The 21,925-nt window shown below is 38.2% G+C and overlaps 2 protein-coding genes across 2 annotated transcripts; one reads left to right on the top strand and one right to left on the bottom strand.

Annotated features, from left to right (window-relative positions):
• Positions 1-88: 88 nt before the first annotated feature.
• dnlz (DNL-type zinc finger) lies at positions 89-1,260 on the bottom strand. The gene is made up of 3 exons (XM_055052249.1): positions 872-1,260; positions 540-679; positions 89-421 (listed from the first exon to the last, which is right to left on the bottom strand). Exons 1-3 carry the CDS (start codon positions 1,157-1,159, stop codon positions 274-276), a joined length of 576 nt encoding a protein of 191 aa, XP_054908224.1. The 5' UTR covers positions 1,160-1,260; the 3' UTR covers positions 89-273.
• A 2,615-nt stretch (positions 1,261-3,875) lies between these two features.
• Positions 3,876-21,331, top strand: lrrc8aa (leucine rich repeat containing 8 VRAC subunit Aa). Its single transcript, XM_055052247.1, has 3 exons — positions 3,876-4,036; positions 10,196-12,314; positions 14,753-21,331. The coding sequence occupies exons 2-3, from the start codon at positions 10,206-10,208 to the stop codon at positions 15,026-15,028; spliced, it is 2,385 nt and encodes a 794-aa protein (XP_054908222.1). The 5' UTR covers positions 3,876-4,036; positions 10,196-10,205; the 3' UTR covers positions 15,029-21,331.
• Positions 21,332-21,925: the final 594 nt, after the last annotated feature.

The following is a 21,925-nucleotide window of genomic DNA, read 5'->3' as shown; positions in this document are numbered from 1 at the left end:
AAAAACGCACCAGGAGTGTTTCTCGCTTATTCATATGGAATAACCATGCAGTAGATATTTCGGGGGGAGAAAAATCACATATTTAAAATGTATTTGTAAAAACTTTTACTTTTCATCTGTTTCCATGGTTTGGTAACTTCTTTTAAAATATGGTTTGAAACATATTTTCTCTTAACTCTCCTTCGACACGGTCAAAAGGCCAAAAAGTTGCGTTCATAGTAAATATAAATACATATACATAGCAGCACAAATTGCAAATGCAATTGAGTTAAATCATGTTGTTTCTGGCTCATTTTCTTTCTCTTTGTCAGTTTTCTGCGAGCAGTCTCTGCTCGTTTCCTCCAAGACGATTTCTAAAGCGTCGCTTCCTTCAACCCTCTTCACCGTCTCCCCTTTGGCGGCGAGGATTTCCTCGATGTTTCTGAAACATGAAGCAGAGCAACACGGAACAATACATTTGTGAGGCGCTGTGCGTGGCTCAGAATCTTTATGTCTTTTGTCATGTTTGTTATGGTGCAAGTCCTGCAAGCTCCACCAACCTCTTCCCCTCCAGATCTGAGAACCAGCCCAGGTTGTCGGCGATGATGTGGTGGTTCCTGCACCCTTGACAGGTCACTATCACCACCCCTTTCTGGTAGGCCACTTTAGAGATCCTCTGCATGGACCTCGTGGAGCAAACCTGCAGACATGGCACAGCCCGAATCTTCAACACAAACGTAATGACGCAGACTGCGTCCTCTTAAACTACAGTTTAAGAGGATTACGGTAAACAGGCAACAATAGATTTAACAAAACTTAAACTACAGTTTAAGAGGACGCAGCTCGGGAAAACAAGACAGAAACAAAACCCACAGTCGAATAGTTGTGCTACCTTGCATGTGTAAACGAGATGATAATGTGTCGACTGGATCTTTCCCAGAGCTTCCTCTCTGGCTGGCGGCGAAGCTGAGAATCCCCTGAAGGAGCTGGGATGAGCAGGTAGGACATGATGGTCCTGTGACGACAGCAGACCGAACCTGGTTCTGATGGTCGGACGGTGAAATAATACACACGGCCCGGATACGTGAATCCGCCTGTGGTAACACCGCGATAACAGGCTGGCGGGGAGCCTCCCTCTGGGAAACTCTAATAAAGAAAGGCATCTTTGTAGGACTAGCATAATAACTGCTGTTTTCAGAGAGTTTGAGGACTCAGAAGTTTTTGAGTTTCATCAACCAGGGAGAAATTGACGCGCTTTGATGACATCATCCATCCTTGGTTTTTCAAAATAAGAGCCATGCAATGACGTCAAAACACATTAATCTAGATTAGAAGAACAATTTTTCCAGACGTTTTGTTAAAATTACTGCTGACGTATTAAATGTTGCTTAGGAAAATTCTATTTCAACGTTGGGTTTAATTGTCTTTGAACTAGTAACTTTATTTCCTGCCAACGACCAATTTTGCTCAGAAATGATCAATTAGAAACTTGGCAACAGAGTTTCAGTTTAAAACTGAATTTTCACTATAAGTGTTTTGTTGGCCCTAAGTGAATTGCGCCATAACTTTTCAAAATTTAGAGTTTGTTTTGTGCACATAGCTGTACAAAACAAACAGCACACACCTACAACAAATCAGTCAAGGTAGAGCTCATTTAGTCAAAAGGGTGAGGCACAAGGCCAGATAACTTTAACCTTAGATTATGGTAGTAAACAATGCATTTTCTTTCTTGGAGTAGAATATCAAGGAAAAATAAGATCTTTCTGTATCTGTTTGTCAAATTTTTTGTAATTTTTACCTTCATTTAATTATATTTTATTTGTTAATTTGATTCTAAGGCCATCAATATTATTAATCTTTTAATCAGGCTTATTGCATTAAGTTTCATTGTGAATGAAATGTCCATCCATTCATCCATTTTCAGATCACCCTTCTCCCTAACGGGGTCGGGAGGTGCTGGTGTCTATCTCCAGCTGCGTCGGGCGAGAGGCGGGGTACACCCTGGACAGGTCGCCAGTCTGTCGCAGGGCAACACAGAGACAAACAGGACAAACAACAATGCTCACACACACACACTCACACCTCGTGAGAATTTGGAAAGACCAGTTAACCTGACAGTCATGTTTTGGACTGAATGAAATGTGTGTTTTATTTTCTCATTTATATTTATTTGTTTTATGGTTAATGTATAGTTTTAAAATATTTTAATTTCTCATTCTATGATTCCAGTTGTCCAAATTCATTTCAATATTATAATATTTTATTCAGTTTAGCATTTTTGTGTGTGTGTGTGCAATTGTTGACATGTTCGCTCCTCTATTGGTTTACTTTTTACATTTATAACACATCCTGTGTTACATTTTGACTGTTGCAAACGTTCTCTATGGATTGATTTGCATAAGATGATTATGATCCATTTGTATTTTTGGGAGTTATTACAATTACTCGCCTAAGAGGCTATTCAAACACGAACCAAAGAAATACTTCTGAATCTATGCTTAGTGTGTCTTCATTACATTCTGTCTTTTCATCTGCTGTAACAGCCTAAAAATGCTTAGGACTTGTGCTCTATGTACACTCTTGGAACAAAGATTTGACATTGGATTTACTTCCAGTCTTGTTTAGTTTTTGTGACAATACTTTATTGTGAGCGAAAGACTAATTTGACTACATAAAGGAAATAAGATGTTTTATTTTCTGGTTCAGGGAAAGTGAGCAAAGCTAAATATTTTTTTTTTTTCCACATAGCACCACCAGGGGGAGACAAACAGATTTTGACATCAACTCCGGCTCCCGAAATTGAAATACTCTTTCAGTTTTAGGTTGTTTCAAATCATGTTTGCGTATTACGATCGTCTCGATAAGTGTTATATTATGTCCTTAAGTTTTCTACCCACAAGGCCAAACGTCAGAAGTAAACAAAAGCATGCACAGACTGCAAATGTTAATTGGAACTTTTCATTTTACCTCCTAGAGCAAGAGGTGGAGTTAATGACAAAAGAAATGCTAAATTCACTGAGATTAATAAAGCGCTTCCTGCTTAATCCTGTTGAAAAAAATGGAGGGTGTTTACGGGGTTGTTTTAGAGAACCCATACATGATACCGGGAAACTATTGAAATTCTGAAATTCTGTATTTTTCCTCTGCTGAATTGATAAGATACTGTAGACTGTTTTATTTGGGGATTTTATGCTACAGACTAATAAAAAAAGAGCACATAAACATAAAGTGGGAGTAAAAGAGCATTCAATCTAACTCTTTTTTTTTTTCAAATAAAAATCTGAATCTTTCCTTTCATTCCATGACATGCTGATCATCATCTAAGCTGATCAGAGAAGCAGCAAGAGGTCAAAAATGTCACAACTATCTTTTGATTGTTAAAGGCTATTAAGCCTGCCTGCCACAAAAACTGACCTGTATGGAAGAAAAGCCTGATGAAAGCCACAACAGAAAGAAAGATGTATAACTCTTATTTAAAAATGTTCTAAGTTCATGGAGGGAACTCAACAAACACGTAAACAAATGGTTGTTTTGTTAGGATGAGACAAACATTAATTTTATTATTTTAACCTACATGTAAAGAGCTATAAATAAAACCTAACTCAACCATCTCAACGGTGAAACATGGTACGGGAGCATCATGGATAAAGGGAAACTGGTCTTTTTACTCTAAAACGTCTTAAAATTACATTAGATGTATCAAAAGCAGAGAATTTAATCTTTGACTACCTAAGACAGAGATTTAAAAATGTGAAAAGTAAGTCACAACTGCAAATCAGCCAAGGGACGTTTGTAGACAGAAAGAGTGACGTAAACACTAGCGCCCTCTTTATAGTCGTGCTTTTATTTTGAAGGCGGGGTGCTTGCGGCACTTCCTGCTGCTTTGTGAACTCACCGCTGCTCGGCTCGCTCTCGGCTCTTCATGCTGTGCTCTGCTCCTCGGCTGTCCTGCGAGGCTCCGGCCTGGTGTCCGAGCGGCCCCAGTCACTGAGAACCGATAGAGAAATGTGTCACCCGTGTACGGAGGAGGCGAGACACACCAGTGTTAAAACCACAGGTGAGTTTTCCACCCACCTTCTGTCTTGTTTTTCCTAGTTAGCTGTGACTGCCGCAGCGCGCTGCCGTGTGGAGTCGGGATGAGACATCGTTTCCCGTCTCCGGTCGACGGGTTGTTGTTCTGGAGAAAGGTCGCTCTTTTTTGGTGAAACCCCACCCAATTCTGACTAATGGGATCATAGCCAGAGTCGGAACTCTCCTGTAATTTATTAGAAATAAAACTAAGAACTCTTTCCAGCTGCAGGCCAGGGAGGTGTTTTGTTATTTTGGCTCAGCCACATACTGCTGCTTATTCTCGGGAGGCTATAAACAGATAAAAAGAAAAGCTTCTGTAATACATTGTGTCTTTAACGTTGTCAATAAAATAATTAAGTCTTAATAAGACTGAGACTTCATTCTCAGGTCTGGTTTTAATGCTACAATAGAGGTGTAATTAGTTTATTGCCTCAGGCTATTACTATTATTAGTATGTTAGATATTGCTAGTATTGAGGTATGTCGTTTAGATAAACTACACATTTAATTATATAACATATCTGCATTTAGTATTTAATAAATAAATGAGATGATATTAGTTGTTTATTATGAAATGGTGTGAAGAGCTTTAATCAGAAAAGTAGTCAAGAAGCCTATTATAACTCCAGTGGAGCAGCTGACATATACAACTCAAGTTGACAAATGTGCCAATAAGGCAACTATTTGTTGTACACTCCACCAATCTGGTTTATATTGCAGAGTGGAGCGATAACGCTGATAGAAAGTTGTTAGAAGTCCAATTTAAAGTAATCTCTGTGTGACCCAAAGTTTTACTTCTTGGGCTACAAACTGAACACACCTGCAGCGCACCCCATCCTCACCCTGAAACATGGTGGTGGCTGCATCATGCTGCGGGGATGTTTCTCTTTAGACTGGCTTGGTCAGAATTGTTTCTTGAGTCAACAGTCCATAGAAGGACCTGTCAATATGTGAGATTTTTGAAAGCTTTGCTGAGGTTAATTCTAATATATATTTTTTTTCTATTTTGGAAAATTACTCTGTAAATAATAAGTTAATATTAATTTTTCAACATATAATTACAAGCTTTCTAAAGTTTGGATTTTACTCTGTTCCAAGATATGTATTATGAGCATCTCTGTGTGTTATATGATCTCAGTGGAGCTGTCATAAAAAAATGTCAGTCAGAACCAGTTTGACCCAGTTAATACAAAATCTTGCATGCTCCATCCAACTCCCTCTGCAGACTGGCTCAGGGACTTTTGCATAGTGAATGAAGGATTTTTTGAAACCAACATGTTACAGGAAGGTGTAAGAGTCAAAACAAGTACAGATCCACTGCAGTTTCTTTGTTTTGCTATAAATCAAACGGGCTGTCACAGAAAGATTTAGAGTAATGCTTGAACTTATTATGAATGTAAAGTACAGGGGTTAACATTAACCTGCCTGAAAACTGCTGAACCAAGGGGGAGCGAGAACAAATACCAAATTTATTAAGCTGGTGATGACTGAAGGGTGTGTTACCTAACTCTGCTGGGCGAATGGAGGGGAGGAGGTGGTCTGTTTGGGAGAAACTCTAGTCTGTTCAAACCTTGGAGGCCTGTCTCTGTTCTTTTTTGTGGGCTATTACAGAGTTTCACAACGCTCTGAGTTTAAAAGCTGCGATAACTCTGTTTAGTAATCAGAAAATGATATCCTGTGCTCAACAAATCTCTGTTTATGACCCAGATTTTTGTTGTCAGTATCAAGCATCTGTTCGCTTGTGGCAGAAGCCCTTCTTGGTTTTTAAAGCTTATTGTTTCGATATTTTTTCATTGCTTTCCATCTTAATTCCCTTTTAGGCAGCCATGTTAACGACATGTGAAACTGGTAGAAGAGAGTTAACCAAAATGAACTTGTGCACAGAGAACCCCAGCCTCTTTCTGGAACTCTGCAGATGTGGTGTCAAGGAGTGAGAAAGCGGTGCCGATGATGCTTTCGGGTCCTCTGGGTGTTTCCAAACACTTAGTTTGAAGTTGTTGGGAAAAATGTTAACAGTTGTGCTTTACATAAATGAGCTTCAAAGCCTACTGTAAGTGCCAGGAATGTTGGCATTCGTCCGTCTCTCAATCTATGCATTTCTCCTAACCGCATTTCCTGTTCAGCTAGATTGAATCCTGTGCCTTTATGGTTTCCTTGCAAATAGATGTACACCCTTACAGAGGCTGCCAGTTGAACCCTGAACTGACGGAAAAACACTTAAAAGCAAAACTAGGCTCTGATATGGAAAATCAGATATAGAACCCAAAACCATTTCCAGTGAAGCCTAAAGGTTGCTTATAAATCCTCCCTCTTGGCGTTATTTATTCAGCATGTTTGTGCTACTGAATGTTAACAATGAAAACTATTTTTGATTAAGATGTTTTCCAGAAGAGATCCTGTTTACTGTAGTTATTTACTTATATGGCATTTTATATAGCATGCAGGAAGAATGACAACATCTGGCATATTGCCAGTGTGTTTGAACCTGTGCAATTTTGCAGAGAAAAAATTTACAGAAAAAATGTGGTCTTTAGAGTTTAAAAATGAGACTTACATCAAACATTTTAGGATCTCATTTGTGAAAAAAAACAATGCTTTGATTTCCATCTTGCTTAGAATTATATTGTACTATATGCTGCTCTATCATATATCTTAAGATATATGATATATTACATCTTATATGATATGCATCATATAATATATATATATATATATATATATATATATATATATATATATATATATATATATATATATATATATATAGAGGAGCGGCAAAAGCAAATGAGATGGACTAGCAGTGCTCGCTAACAATTATAATATTTTAAATATTTTATGATGGTGATAATATTAGTGAATATTGCGTAAACAATATCAGTGGCAACATATTCCCATTAAAAAAAAATTCCTCATCTGTGCTTCCATCACTCTGTGACCTTTAGCATTTTGGAGCATTGTCATTTTGGTCTGGTGTTTGCATTTGCTGCCATGACACTCTGCCCAACTGGCCAAATATTATTTTAGCATGGAAAATGCAAGTTCATAACTCTTGCAATGTACTGACCAACATATTGCTCTCTAAGATTGTCATAGAGCAACAATGTCTTCAGTCAGAGGCCTTCTTCAGTCATTGCCAGACTGACTTCCACTGGAGATCTTTCCTGCCTTCAGCATCAGCATTACCATCAAACAATGTTTTTGTTCCTTTGGAATAAATGAAATATTTTTCATACAATTTGAATATATAAAAAACAAAAAGTTAATTTTTTAATTGTAACTGTTGTAGACAAGTGAAATTGATCAATTGTAAAAAACAACAACAAAAAAAACATGTTTGCTTTAAAGGTTGGTCTTGGTTTTAGCCTGCGGAGCACAGCCTGGACAATAGCTGCTCTGTTTAAGAAACTATTTTAGAAGAAATGCACCAATAGATCCATGAGCAGAGCGACTGTTTAATCCAGTTCTGACATTCTCCTTTTGAACACACTTATGATGTCATCTTCCTTTGGGCTGCTTAGGTCGCAGCGAAAGGAGCGGGAACAAATAACAAAATTATTAAGCTGGTGGTGACTGAAGGGTGTTCAGTCACCACTAACACACTAACACACCCTTACCGAACACACACTAACACACCCTTACCGAACACACACTAACACACCCTTCAGTGTGTGAATATTGTCAGATTAATTTATCTATCTGAATATCTGAATATTGTCAGATTGCAATAGGACTCTTCCAGACGAAATCTATTTTTATGTCCCATTTTGTAACAAGCTGACTGTGATAATATCATACATTTTTAGATCACACAACCTTTTTGTTATAGTTTACATGAACATATCAGTACATTCTTGCAACAGGCCACTTTTTGCATCTTTAATTACAAAGTTTATTTATTCCAGTTTGACAATCGCTCGCTTTCGTTCCCTTTATCAAGTGTGTGGCATACTGTCAGCGTAAACATTCCTAATGTTGTGTGCAGTGTCACGTGTAGTTATAATCTTAGGATTGCTCTGGAGTATAAATCCCATTTGTGTCACAAAATCGGCTTTGTTGTTTAATACCATGTGAATTATCTTATTGGAGGCTATTTTAACAGCTGCTGGGAAGTGAAGCCTAACATAGAAGGTTCTGTGACTCCTAATTTGGCTAGAATAGGTCAACAATACTTTTTTGAATGACTCATTGATTCCCTTTGGGATCAATGAGGTATTTTTGAATTTGAATTATTTTTGCTTAAATCTTCAGAGTAACTCTGTAACCATTTTGTCTGTTTTTACAAATTAAGAGTAAAACATTGTTAGTGCTTTGTCTCTCATCTGGTGTAAAGTTGCCTCTGCTTGCTATATAAATAATTAATCACTACTTATTGCAGGACTGCTGGAATAATATTTTGAATGCTGTTCATATATTTTATGTTACAATTCTTAAAGACAAATCAGGCAGAATCTGGAGAACTAAATCTATCTGTGTACTTTTCTTTTTTATATGTCTCTTTATTAAGCTCAAGCAGGTCTTACACGTTGGAAATATTAGTTATAATGGCGTTAATGATATTGGGAAAGTTAAAATAAATATACTGTAAGATTTTATTGTTGGCATCTTGGCATTGGTAGCTCTCTGACAGTCTTGCATTTCTCATTTGCTTAGCAAAGCCTCCTTGTTGTCTTCCAGTCATAAACAGGGGAAAAAGTTTGCAGTTTTTTTTAAGCTGTCATCAGCATGATAGTTTCATTTCCTTTTTGAATAGAAAGTTTGTCATTTTCTATTTAAACAGTTTCCTGATGTCATATCAGCATCTTTTCTTAGCTCTGATTTGTCAGTGAGAGTTACCTGATTGACAGAGCTCATCTGAAGGTCCATGGATTTTTCTAAGATGGGAAAGTGGGGTTTTGAATAAAGACAAACGTCCAAAACTTGAACATTATTTCAGGAAAAGAAGCTAATTTTGAAAATTGTCTGAACTTCAGTTTGTCTGCCAGGTATCTGTATCCAGTTTGACAATCGCTATCATGTACGTTCTGCACGGAGTGTGAGGATGACAGTACATATTTTGGAGTGTAATGCCTAACATTTGTTGATTGCTCATCATGAATTGTATCAGAAAATCAAATCTTGCATTATGTACATAAAAATATATAGGCTGAACAACCTGAAAAACTTAAGGTTGTTCAATGCTGCTGTCCTTCAGATACCCTTCCTTAAAAATTTTACACAATTTCCTGAATTCTTGATGCAGCAACTACAACACATTGTGGTAATGTTAAAAAAAACAACAACAACAAAAAAAAACTGCTCAGCATGCAAGTGGACTATTTATTAAAAGTTTTTTTGCTAAATAGCCATGTTTTTTTCAGCGAGTTCACAACTTTGCATTAAGCTACAACTATAAATTAATTAATAATTATGATGAAATACCTGGATCTTGGCTAAAGTAATTTTGTTTAGGGTGACTGAATAAATGTATCTCCTATTCTCTTGTTATCATAACTCAGCAGACAGCAGCAATATTTGATGTAACAAAATGAACACTTAGCTAATTTGCATATTGTTGCATACTGCACATTGTTGAAGCGCAAAAGAAGCTACATGATTGTTACGTGATACATAATTATATGGCAAAAAGTTTTATGTTTGAAGTAGGAGACGCATATGAAGATGTTTCTATGAGTAAGTCAGTCGCAATAAGCAATTAATCAATTGAACGGATGAGAAATAAAATAGTGATTTTTATTTCCACTTTATTTATTGGTGTCAATTGTGTTTTATTTTGGATGTGTGAAATATTCCATGTCCAGTGCTTAGTGTTCTGTACAAATACATCTTTAAGAAGAAAATGCATTATTTTGCTATTAACAATATATTACTTGAAAATGATCCCATTTTTTTTATCAACAATATTATCGTTTATCGCAATAAATACTGGGACAATTTATTGTCCAGCATAATTTATTTACCTAAGTGATAATACTTAAACTGGACCTTATTTTTCATCTATATTTAAAAATGTTATATATGTTGTGTAAAGCTAGGACTGAGATTCATTTCCCTGATAATGTTTTCAATTTTGGAGGAACAAATTGTGCATTTCCTCTGTGCCGTAACAAATACAAATAAGTGATATTTTTGTTTTTCTGCTTTGACAGATAAACCATCATGATTCCCATCACAGAACTTCGGTACTTTGCTGACACCCAGCCAACATACCGCATCCTGAAGCCATGGTGGGACGTTTTCACCGACTACATCTCAATCATCATGCTGATGATTGCGGTGTTCGGCGGGACGCTTCAGGTCACGCAGGACAAGATGATCTGCCTGCCTTGCAAGTGGATCCTCAACGACACTTGCGATGCTATGCCAAATGCGACAGGCGCCTATGCTCCAGTGCCAAAAGGCATTCAGTACGACCTGGATCGACACCAGTACAACTATGTCGACGCCGTCTGCTATGAGAACAGGCTGCATTGGTTTGCTAAATATTTCCCTTATCTGGTGCTGCTCCACACTCTCATCTTCCTGGCCTGCAGCAACTTCTGGTTCAAATTCCCACGCACGAGCTCCAAACTGGAACATTTTGTCTCCATCCTCCTCAAGTGCTTCGATTCACCGTGGACAACAAGGGCTTTGTCTGAAACCGTGGTGGAGGAGAGCGACCCCAAACCGGTGGGGAAAACGAACGGCTCCATGGATAAGAAGGCGTCGAGCGTGAGCGAGGATGTCGAGGCCAGCATTCCCATGCTCCAGCGGACAAAGTCCAGGATCGAGCAGGGGATCGTGGATCGCTCTGAAACTGGGGTTTTGGACAAAAAGGAAGGGGAGCAGGCCAAGGCGCTTTTTGAGAAAGTGAAGAAGTTCAGGATTCACGTTGAGGAAGGCGACATAGTCTACCGCCTTTACATTCGTCAGACCATCATCAAAGTAATCAAGTTCATATTGATAATTAGCTACACAGGCTATTATGTAAGCTGCATCAAGTTCAGTGTGGTGTGCTCAGTGAACATGGAGAAACTGACAGGGTACCGTCTGTTTCATTGTGCACATCCATTGGCGACTCTTTTCAAGATCTTGGCCTGTTTTTACATCAGCCTGGTCATAGTTTACGGTCTCATCTGCATGTACACGCTCTGTTGGATGGTGAGGCGCTCCCTCAAACGCTACTCCTTTGAGTCAATCCGCGAGGAGAGCAGTTACAGTGACATCCCTGACCTTAAGAACGACTTTGCCTTTATGCTACACATGATAGATCAGTATGACCCTCTGTACTCCAAGCGCTTTGCCGTGTTCCTGTCAGAGGTCAGCGAGAACAAGCTGAGGCAGCTGAACCTCAACAACGAGTGGACGTTAGAGAAGCTGAGGCAGCGAATCACCAAGAACTCCCAGGAGAAACTGGAGCTTCATCTCTTCATGCTCAGCGGTATCCCCGACACAGTGTTTGATCTGGTGGAGCTGGAGGTCCTGAAGCTGGAGCTGATCCCGGACGTGACGATACCCCCCATCATCGCCCAGCTCACCAACCTGAGGGAGATGTGGCTTTACCACACTCCAGCTAAAATCGAAGCTCCAGCTCTGGCTTTCTTAAGGGAGAATCTCAAGTCTCTCCACATCAAGTTCACAGATATTAAGGAGATCCCATTGTGGATCTACAGCCTGAAGAACCTCAGCGAGCTGCACCTGACCGGAAACCTGAGCGCTGAGAACAATCGCTTCATCGTGATTGACGGGCTCCGGGAGCTCAAGAGCCTGAAAGTGCTGCGTCTGAAAAGCAACCTGACCAAGCTTCCTCAGGTGGTGACCGACGTGGGCGTGCACCTTCAGAAGCTGTCCATTAACAACGAGGGCACCAAGCTGATGGTGCTCAACAGCCTCAAGAAGATGGTCAACCTGACAGAGCTCGAGCTCATTCGCTGTGATCTCGAGCGCATCCCGCACTCCATCTTCAGCTTGCACAACTTGCAGGAGATCGACCTGAAGGACAACAACCTAAAGACGATAGAGGAGATCATCAGCTTTCAGCACCTGTACCGCCTCGTGTGCCTGAAGCTCTGGTACAACCAGATCGCCTACATCCCCATCCAGATCGGAACGCTCACCAACCTGGAGAGGCTCTACCTGAACAGGAACAAGATCGAGAAGATTCCCAGCCAGCTCTTCTTCTGTCGCAAGCTGCGCTTCCTGGATCTGAGCCACAACAATCTGACGAGCATCCACCCAGACATCGGCTTCCTCCAAAACCTGCAGTATTTCGCTGTGACAGCAAACAGGGTAAGAAGCTGAAACATTCCTATTTATCCAATTTAAGATTTTGTGTAAAGTTACTTGCTATCAAAGTTTTCAGCAGTTTCCCTTCCAGTTTTTAAATGACAACTATCCAGATTAACCTGACCCAGAAAGAGTGAGGAACTGTGATTAAGGACATTATTTTTCCTTAATCACTTTGGTTGTTTTCTGAACTTTCACAAAAGTTCAGAATGGAGAAATCAGTCTCGTAGAACATGTTAAAGCCATTTCTGACACTTTACGACTCCAGCGAACCACAGTGAGAGCCATTATCCAGAAATGGAGAAAACAAATGTAGTAGTGAACCTTTCCAGGAGAGGTTGGCCTTCAAAAACAACTTGAAAAGCAAATAAATGACTCATTCGGGGGACACAAAATAACTCTGAACGATATCTAAATTGCTTAAGACCTCAAGTTATTTTGTGGAGGTTAGAGTTTATGATTGAAAAACAAGAAAGAGACTGGGCAAAAATGGTCTTCATTGGAGACTTCAAATGCCAAAGCCACTGTTGAGCAAAAAGAAAACAAAGACCTATATCATATTTGCCATAGTCCATATTGATGATCATTATTAGTCCAAGATAAACATTTCTTGGTCTAATGACACAAATATGGACTATTTTGAAAGGTGTGCTTCCAGTTACATTGGATTTAAAACTAAGACAGCATTGCAGAAAAAGGAACAATGGCTGAAGTGTGATGATCTGGGATGACTTTGCTTTTTCTAGGTTTGCCAGTCTAACATACTTTATGTAACCATGAATGCTGCTCACTACCAGAAAATCCTGACAGAAAATACAGACAAAAAACTTACAATACACACCAGGACAATTTATGCCAGCAGACAATCAAGTCAACCTCTGTATGGTTTAAAAAAGCAGAATTAATCATGAAATTAAATGATAATTTATGGTTTGAAACTTGTAGGTAAGATAACACTTTTTTACAACACTGTCATTATTGTTTTTTTCCTGTCATTTTGCCCCTGGTATCCCATATGATAAATGAATCGTTTGATTTAAAAATCTAACTTTCTAAAATGCAGTTACAGAATTCAGATAAAAAATGATCTGATTCCTTCTCAAGAAATGCTGCTTTGAGCTCCGTGTGCAAACAACATGGTGTGTTTTCAGTTAACACTACTATTACTGCTGTTTTACTGCGCTGGCTCGAGTGGCTTCTTGCTGAAAATAACCTCCAGCAGGTCTGTGAGCAGCCACGAATAACTCAGGACCAATCCTTTCTACTTCTTCTTTTAGTTTGTTTACACTTTCAGAATATTACTAGATGCAAACAGGCTTTAACGGTGAAATTTGTGGTAATGTCATCTATTTTAGCTGTGATTTGTTTGAAATTAAATAGGCGAATCAACTTTTTGGAGCAATCAGAACATTATAAATACAAATATATATCACTGGATTTATTTTTTAGGTCTTGTTTTGGTTGTGAATTACATGCTTAATGAGACTTCAAAGAGGCAGGCTGCATTTCAAGGAGCCTTTTATCTTGTTTTGACAGTGCCTGTTTTCCTGTCTGGTTTGTGTTTCATTCTGACATGAAGTAGAAACAGCTGGATTTTTTGTGTATTATTGCTTACTAATGTAATCACTGCTTTGCAAAAGTATTTACACCCCTTGTACTGCTCAGATTATGAATTCTCACGGGGATTATATGGGCTAATCCATCACATGTTAAGATGGGCTAGAAATTTAACAACTACAGACATTATCTTTGGCCTTTTTACAATATGCAAAAGTTAACGTTTGTATTTGGATGCAATGGTAAAATAGATAAGTATTTGTCAGTTCAAGCGAGGTTAAATCTACAGTGTTTTGCTTTAAATTTTACAGTTACGTAAACTAGCTCTGGGCAATAAATCAGCATCTATAGAAAGTACAGTAATAAAATGTTCAGTAATTTCAGTCAAATCTAAATCAGAACTGTGCAGTATTCTGGGGGATGTAGACAGAGTTCAATGAAATATGTGGATTGTTTTTCCTAGTAAAAGCTTGGTCTGGGCCAACGGGAAATGGGTTTGGGCCTCTTGTGGCCCTTGGGCCACCATTTGAAGAGCCTTGTTATGAACCAACTCAATGTAGTGCATAGTTTTGAACTCATTTTGTTTTACAAATGAGACTTAAAAAGTTTAACACTCACCCTTGGGAACCCTGAAATTTTGCTTGTAAAACTGAAACTTCTTCAAGTTTCAGGTCTTGACCTCGACTGTCTTAAAGATGGAAATCTTAAGACAATAATGGTGCAGTATCAAAAATACATTAAAACAATGTATAGTCAAAGTCATACACAGTCCTTGTGTTTTCACATTATAAGCATTTGCTGTATCACAACAAAATATGAAAACGTTCAAGCAAGGCCTTACTGTTACTTCTCTTGCAACAACTTTTTTAATCTCTCTGTTTCAGATTGAGACTTTGCCCCCAGAGCTGTTTCAGTGCAAGAAACTCCGCACTCTGAATCTGGGGAACAACTGCTTGCAGACGCTGCCGTCGCGCTTCGGGGAACTCACCGGGCTGACCCAGCTGGAGCTGAGGGGCAATCGTCTTGAGTGCCTCCCTGTGGAGCTCGGCGAGTGCCGGCTGCTGAAGAAGAGCGGCCTGGTGGTGGAGGAAGACCTGTTCAACACGCTGCCGACGGAAGTCAAGGAGCATCTGTGGAGGGCCGATAAGGAGCAAGTTTGAGCCAAAACTTAAATACTGGTGAGAAATTTAAAGAGGCTTGTTGAAGCCAGGACAACCTTAAATAGAGACGCAGCTGCATTGGCCATGAAGGCAAAAGCAAACTGACAGCTTGTCTGTTTAGGGAGCAGACAGGATCATACAACTAAGAAAGTGAAACATCCACACATACGATTAATTAGTAAGCTTTTCTTGATTGTGAGTTGCCGAGAATCTGGAAGCTGCTGTTAAATATGCATGCCACAGTGGGATCATTCTGAAGCAAAACTTGTTCATCGGACAACCTTGCACGACTCAGCTCTGCCAACGAGCTAACTGTGCTCTTTTTTTTATTTTTACTGAGCACATGGTACTTGCACAAATGAATCATGTTTAATGCTGAATTCGCCCATCCCTCCTCTGGACTTCATATCTTGGAGGAACCTTTGTTTTTTCAGTTGTCGCACAACGTGGCTCACTGTATCTGAAGATGTTGTCAAGCCAATTGTTTCTCGACTTAAACCTAATCTAGTCACGCATGAACTTATTTTCTTTTTCATCCGTCTCTTTAATCTCATTATGCTTTGATGCATCTTCTTATGGGCACAAAATGACTGACCACGAATGAATCATCACACAGGTAATCTCGCAGCTTCGGCCTTAATTCTGAGAAAGCCGCTGGAAATGATTGCAAAAAAATTAAAAAGAAACTCTACATCTAAAAACAGCCTGCAGTTATAAATTATCTCATCAGCTCGTGTGGCAAGCTGTAACTTGCACCAGAAGAAGTGGAAGTGGCTTCCGCATTTGCCTTCTACTCTTTTCATCCACCAAGTATTATTTTTGCTTAGATGTGCAACAAGGAATCAAACAATATAAACATTTTGTTAACGCTTGAATTCATTTGAAGGCAAAGTATTATGACTGAAGATAGAACCAGAGGTGGGTTCAGAAATACAGTTTCAGCAAATAAAAGAACCACCCACTGAACACTTCCTGCGAACTTCTGGAACATGTACACTTAGTCAGATAATTGAAGTGACCTTTGTTCATTTCAGAACATATTTTACTTTAAACAGTGAAATGTAACTCTAATGTACACTAAGTCACATTATGGCACCAACTATTCAGCTCCATTTGTTTGCAGATTAACGTATTCAATGTCATGAAAACTTACTTACCCCCTTACAGAATTCTTTAGTTTTTGTAAGATTATCAAAGAAAGTTTTATATAAGACAAATATCAACCAAGGAAAGGCAAAAAGCTGCTTTCAAACAGGGATTTAATGATTGATTAAGAAAAAAGTTATTAAAAACTAACATGGACCTGTAATTAATTGTGACTGAGCATATATTGGATGACTTTCACTTGTCCCAAATTAAGTAGAACCTGTTTGACAACATGAAGTAGGTTAGAAGACCTCAAAAGTCTGCACAATACCCTATTTGAAAAAAATTCAAGATTAAGAAATAAAATCCTTGATATTTATGTGAAAAGGATCACAATTCTTTTTAAGGATTTAGAACTCTATGAAACCCTAACTTTAGATATTATCCACATGCAGATATATTTGACGATCAGAAACCTTTAAATATGTTGAAAACACATAAACTGGAGAAATCTCTAAGGGGGAAGAAAAACCAATATATGTCAATCATGCAAATCAAAAGCACCATGGAAACTACTCGCCATATTGATTCACACCACAGCTCAGTCAGGAGATCTTGGAGATCTTGGAAAGTTAATTTTAGAAGCATGTTGGACGTGAATCCGTCCAAAGGAGAGAGGAATTGTCTGCAGACTTTCGCTGTATAGTCATGCTTCATGGAAAGAAGTAGACATTTGTTACTAGCGTGTTTATTCATTCACGACGCCGCCGAGGACAAACAGGAAATTGCAAAATGAAGGGAACTAGTTTCGACCGGATTCCACAAGGGAAGCAGGTTTTTTGTCGACTGAGATCGGAGAGTGAGCTATATCCACCTTCAATGCTCCAAATTAGTGCAGCATGCCTTGTCTGCTTGAAACACTTTTCTTGTTTAGACCTGGGATTTAATAGCATCATGTGGAGAAAATGTCTTACGTCTACTCCTGCCAAATGTCTCTTATTGCTAATGTAGCCTTAGTTTTTTACTGGCTATATCCTGTTAATGATCACAAACATCGTCAGGGCTTTTTCTGTTGTGTTGTAAAATGTATAGCTCAAATATTTAATGCTTTTTTTTAGAATTTTTTACAGCTGTTTTTCTTTTGATTTGAGCTTTTTAAAGGTACAGTAGGAGACAGGAATGGGCTGGTAGAAGACTTTCCCAGTGTGTAACCTTATGCAAAACAAATAACATAATTTCTTTAATTTATAACAGAAAAGTAACGCTTTCTGCTATTGGTACAACATTATAAAGACAAAGATATGGCAAAGCTATGCGATTGTTATTTATGATATACAATTATTTTATAGGCTAAAGCAAAAAACATAGAATACCCACAAAAAAAAAATAGTTTAGAAAAGTAGTTAGCTCTGTGTTTGTTGCCATCTTTCAGTCAGCTGATTGGCAGTGCCCAGCAGCATGTGAACGATAGAAGCAAAGATCAAACTATAAAGTAAAATTTCTTGAAACCAAAGGAATAACTTGACTGAAGATTACGGCCGCTTTGAAGTTGTAACTTTTTAAAGCCTTTGTATAGTCATAGATGCTTGGAGATTCCTCAGCAATATCTGCATAATTTCTGCAGATACTTCATTATTGTGATTTTTTTCAAAATAGGGAGCAAGTACTCAACAACCTGTATTGATCTGATAAGTTGAACTGGATTGATTTTACTAATTTATGTATTTTATGTTCTTGTTGCTTGTGACAGTGACACACCACTGGATTATTTTGTTTCTAACTGAAACAGAGAAGCAATGCAAGCAGTATGGCCATTTTTAAGAAAACATACACAGTAACAGTTATTAACCAATACAGCAACATTAATTTTGAATCTGTGCATCCCAGTTTTGAAGATTCACTTTTATGCACTGCATCTGAGAAATTAGACATGGTCTAATAAACCATTATCAAACAATAAATGACTGAAAAAGTGAGCAGTGAAAATCCAATACCTAAGCACAACAGCTTGTGCTGACAACAACTCTCTTCAGTGTGGAAGTTGCTACAGAAAGGAGAAAATGTAGTTAGCTATTTTTAATATTAGTACCATGATTAAAAAAAATACATCTAGGAAGGTTTGGAAATCTTAATCATTTTAAGAATCCATTTCTTTTACAAATAAACAGACCTTACTGTTTACAGTGTGTTTGATTTAAGCTGCTTAAAACAACTTCAAATGCCCACTCCATAAATATGTATCCTTTGTTTTGAAACCACAGCCAAATGCTCTACTGAAATTTATCCTAAAGGAAGGGAGGAAAAAGTGCACATTTTAAATGTAGTTGTTTAAAGAGACGTCAGAGTTGGATGAAATTGGTATTAACAGATGAACGATTTAGAAAATCAACGATTGGAAGCTGACCACAAAATTGTGCTTCGGTCATCTCTACAAAAGAACTATTTTATTTTATGCTTGTCAATACAAACATGTAAATAAGTAAACTAGGCATGTAAATACATTAATAAACTTTGACAAGCTGAAAAAAAACAACAACACAGACAGCAGTTGCATATAATCAAATTATTTTTTGGTTTTTTTTCTTAATAATGAGGTAGGGTTTTGCAAATGTTAAACAGATCTTGAAGAACTTTAAGATAAAATAGAACACAGTAAAATAAAATTGAAATATCTTTTATTGTCCCACAGTGGGGAAATTTAATATTTGACATTCTTACGTTCTGATTTCTTTGGAGATTTAGAGAAGGTTTTCCTGTAAACATTTAGCTGAATGTTTCTTCTCGGTGAAATCTGATTCATCGAGGCCTTGGCTAGATGCTGCTGATCGCAGGTGAAATGCTTGCATAATGGAGTGGGTGAAATCTATTTCATATATATCTATGAAACTTTTGAGTGTTATGTGTGAGGTGTTAGGAGACACAAGAGAAAGATTCAAATTGTGTTTGTCTTAGTGACAAATCCATCCTAATGAGTGTGCTATAGACAGACTATTAAATAATTTTTAATGCAGTGCCTTATAAAACAGATTGCTTTACATTTCATCATGTTTCATCCTCAAATTTCAATGTGTTTCTTTCAGATTTTATGAGATTCAGAAACAACAAAGTATCTGAAAGTAGAGAATGACTGCGAACTGGAAGGAAAAGGATGGTTTTTAGGTTTTTACTCAACAGATCTGAAAAGTGTGGGGTGCATTTATATTTTCTCTGATGTACTTTGGTTCCGGACTATGATTAGCCTATTCTAACTTATGATTGTTTTTTTTTGTTGTTGTTTTTTGTCTTATGTAAACTGTTCCACTACAGATCTGGCTACCTGTGTAAGATGATCTGCTCAGTTAAATTAGTCTTGGATGCTGGAAGCTGGAATAACGTGACACCCAAGTCGAGGGTGATGTAAAGTGTTCGTTCTCTGCCACATATTGTGTTTTTGCATGTGAGCCAGAAAGTTCAATTCTGGTCCAATGAGACCAGAGCACCATCATTTGCATGGTTGCTGCTGTGCCCCTTTCATCGATTGCTCTGTGCTTGCCAAGCCAGTTTCGTGACGTGGACAAATCATAACGACAAACACGGAGGTTTCTGACTGAAGATTGTTTGGAAAAAGTTGCGTGTTGCGGTGTCAAGACTGAAGCCCTTCAAGCAGATGAAGAAGCATTTTTTCCCCTATAGCACAAAGAGCTACAGTTGTGCTGTAAGTGACTGTGTACAGGGAGAGGATGTAGGAGTGACATAAACGCTGGTCTATGTCACTCCAGAGTAAATTTGATATTGTAAGCGATCATTAAGGTGGTGCAGTGCAGCCTTCCCTTCTGCAGCCTCCTGCAGAGTGTCAAATTAAAACGCAGTCGCAGCTTTTGTTGTATAGCTTGTCATTTCTTTAGTACTTTTTAACGTCACCCGACAATATCTAATCTGCATTTCGTCCTCCGTTAAAAAAAATACTGTTCAGTGCTAAGGTAGTCACAGAAAGCTTTCCCAGGTTATCCCTTCCGGTTGATTCAGATTTCCTCAACTAGACCTTTCTCTGTATTGCATGCCTTTGTTTCTCTGACCTCCAGAGCTTTGCACAGACGTCATTTCATCTCTGAGTCATGCTTTTTATGGCAGCGAGCTCCCGTTCCCCTCATGTCAGCGTTTGCGAATCAGGTGAAGGTCTGAGTTAAGGTCAGTCAGATGCTTGTGGAAAACTAAAAAACAGAAACAAGGGAAGTGAAGTCAAGCACTTCTGTTTAACTCGCATGGGCGGCCCATTTCTTTTTAAGAGTTATTTAAGCCATTTAAAAGCTTTGCCGTCAATCTGTGCAAATGTGCTAAAAGTTTTTAATTTAACGTCTGCCTTTTTCAAAGTGCAAACATTATCTGAAAAGGTGCCCTGTGTATATGTTCTGTCTGCCTTAAGTGATTTTGTTTGAGCGAAAGAGCATGGTGAATGAGTGAGCGTTTACTTGGTTAAGTTTCACAGGTTCAGCTCCACATCAACGGTTAGAGCAAACCGTCTCCAGGTTTGTTGTTTGTTGTTTGTTTTTATTTTTTCGTGCATGGATATGCTGACACGGCTGAACAGAACCAGAATCAGCTCACGACAATCTTAACTGGAAGCGAAGGCGACCTCTGCCTTCTGCGTTGACATCTCTTAATTCCTAAAATATGTGTGTTTTTACATTTTGAGGTGGTCACATTTTCATTTTAATTCTTCATAATTCCAGTATTAACTTATTTTTGAAGAAAAAAGTATTTTCTGTTTTTTTTTTAAGTGCTGAACTGCCATGATTTCATTTAATCTCTGGCTGTCTGTGTACCTTTTAAATACATGATTGTATTTGCTATCTACAGTGAGTTTATTTCTGTATTCTGATGCCTGTAGATCAGGGAATTACAAATAATAAAAAATAAAAAAACCCAAAAAAAGAAAACAACTGTTACTTTTTATTTTTCTTCATGTGACTTCTTAATAAAGCATGGGTTCGTTCAAGCTAAACTGATGTGCAGTATAGCCATACTAAAAATGACATAATTAACCCTTCGAAAACCGTCTCTTTGAATATAAACTGCAAGCTCAATGGACACATTTTTGTCTGGATCATACGTGACAATGCCTTTATGATGACAGTTTTTGCCAAGTGAATGAAACACTGGCTTTTTAAAGTGTCTGTAACGGCGAATGTTCAGATCCTACTTTTGTACACATGATAATAAAATGAACAGTTAACACTATTTCCTGTGTTTGACTTTTAATCCGTCATCTGGGCTTATCCCTGTTTCAAGCAGAAGTTAAAAATTGCTGAGACGCCACTCTTACACACTTCCGGTAATCATGAGGGGATAGGAGCATATCGAAGGTTACAACATAAAGTCCTTAAGAATTAAAGAATAATGTTTTAGCTTGCCCTTGTCTTATTATGAGATAGCTTCATGTCGATGCTCTAAAAGTGAGGGGAAAGCTGTAGAGCCGTAAAGTTTATCATTTTTTGAGCAGAAAAATATTTTTAGCACGATCTTTCACTCACATTGAGGCCTGTACATGTACAAAATGGGCAAATATAGTTCTTATCTAATCTCATCTGATCTGAAATAGTTTGGTACAAACAGAGAAAGGTTTTTAATGATTCCCTTTTCCACAGCATATAGATTTTCCAGAGACTGCAAGCTGCATTATTGGACGTAGGATTTAGGTCTGGGAATTTGGTAACCGTCCACCCCTCCCCCCAAAAAAAGAAAAAATCATTTTCTGATAATTAAGACTAATTTTATGTACAAAGTTCTGTTTTTTAAGAGTGTTTCTCATACAGGATTGATGAAGTTTTTATT

Source organism: Poeciliopsis prolifica, unplaced genomic scaffold, assembly GCF_027474105.1.
Source record: "Poeciliopsis prolifica strain line A6 unplaced genomic scaffold, Auburn_PproV2 SCAFFOLD035, whole genome shotgun sequence".
Taxonomy (NCBI): domain Eukaryota; kingdom Metazoa; phylum Chordata; class Actinopteri; order Cyprinodontiformes; family Poeciliidae; genus Poeciliopsis; species Poeciliopsis prolifica.
Note: the sequence above shows the minus strand (reverse complement) of the source record. Positions and strands in the feature narration are given on the sequence as shown.

What these genes read in the sequence shown, in the direction of transcription:
- lrrc8aa (XM_055052247.1), top strand. Translation starts at nt 10,206, where the DNA reads ATGATTCCCATCACAGAACTTCGGTACTTTGCTGACACCCAGCCAACA. An exon ending in TCGCTGTGACAGCAAACAGG is followed by an intron (nt 12,315 to 14,752) that starts GTAAGAAGCTGA and finishes TCTCTGTTTCAG; the next exon opens with ATTGAGACTTTGCCCCCAGA.
- dnlz (XM_055052249.1), bottom strand. Translation starts at nt 1,159, where the DNA reads ATGCTAGTCCTACAAAGATGCCTTTCTTTATTAGAGTTTCCCAGAGGG. An exon ending in ATCTCGTTTACACATGCAAG is followed by an intron (nt 680 to 871) that starts GTAGCACAACTA and finishes CCATGTCTGCAG; the next exon opens with GTTTGCTCCACGAGGTCCAT. An exon ending in TCAGATCTGGAGGGGAAGAG is followed by an intron (nt 422 to 539) that starts GTTGGTGGAGCT and finishes TTCATGTTTCAG; the next exon opens with AAACATCGAGGAAATCCTCG.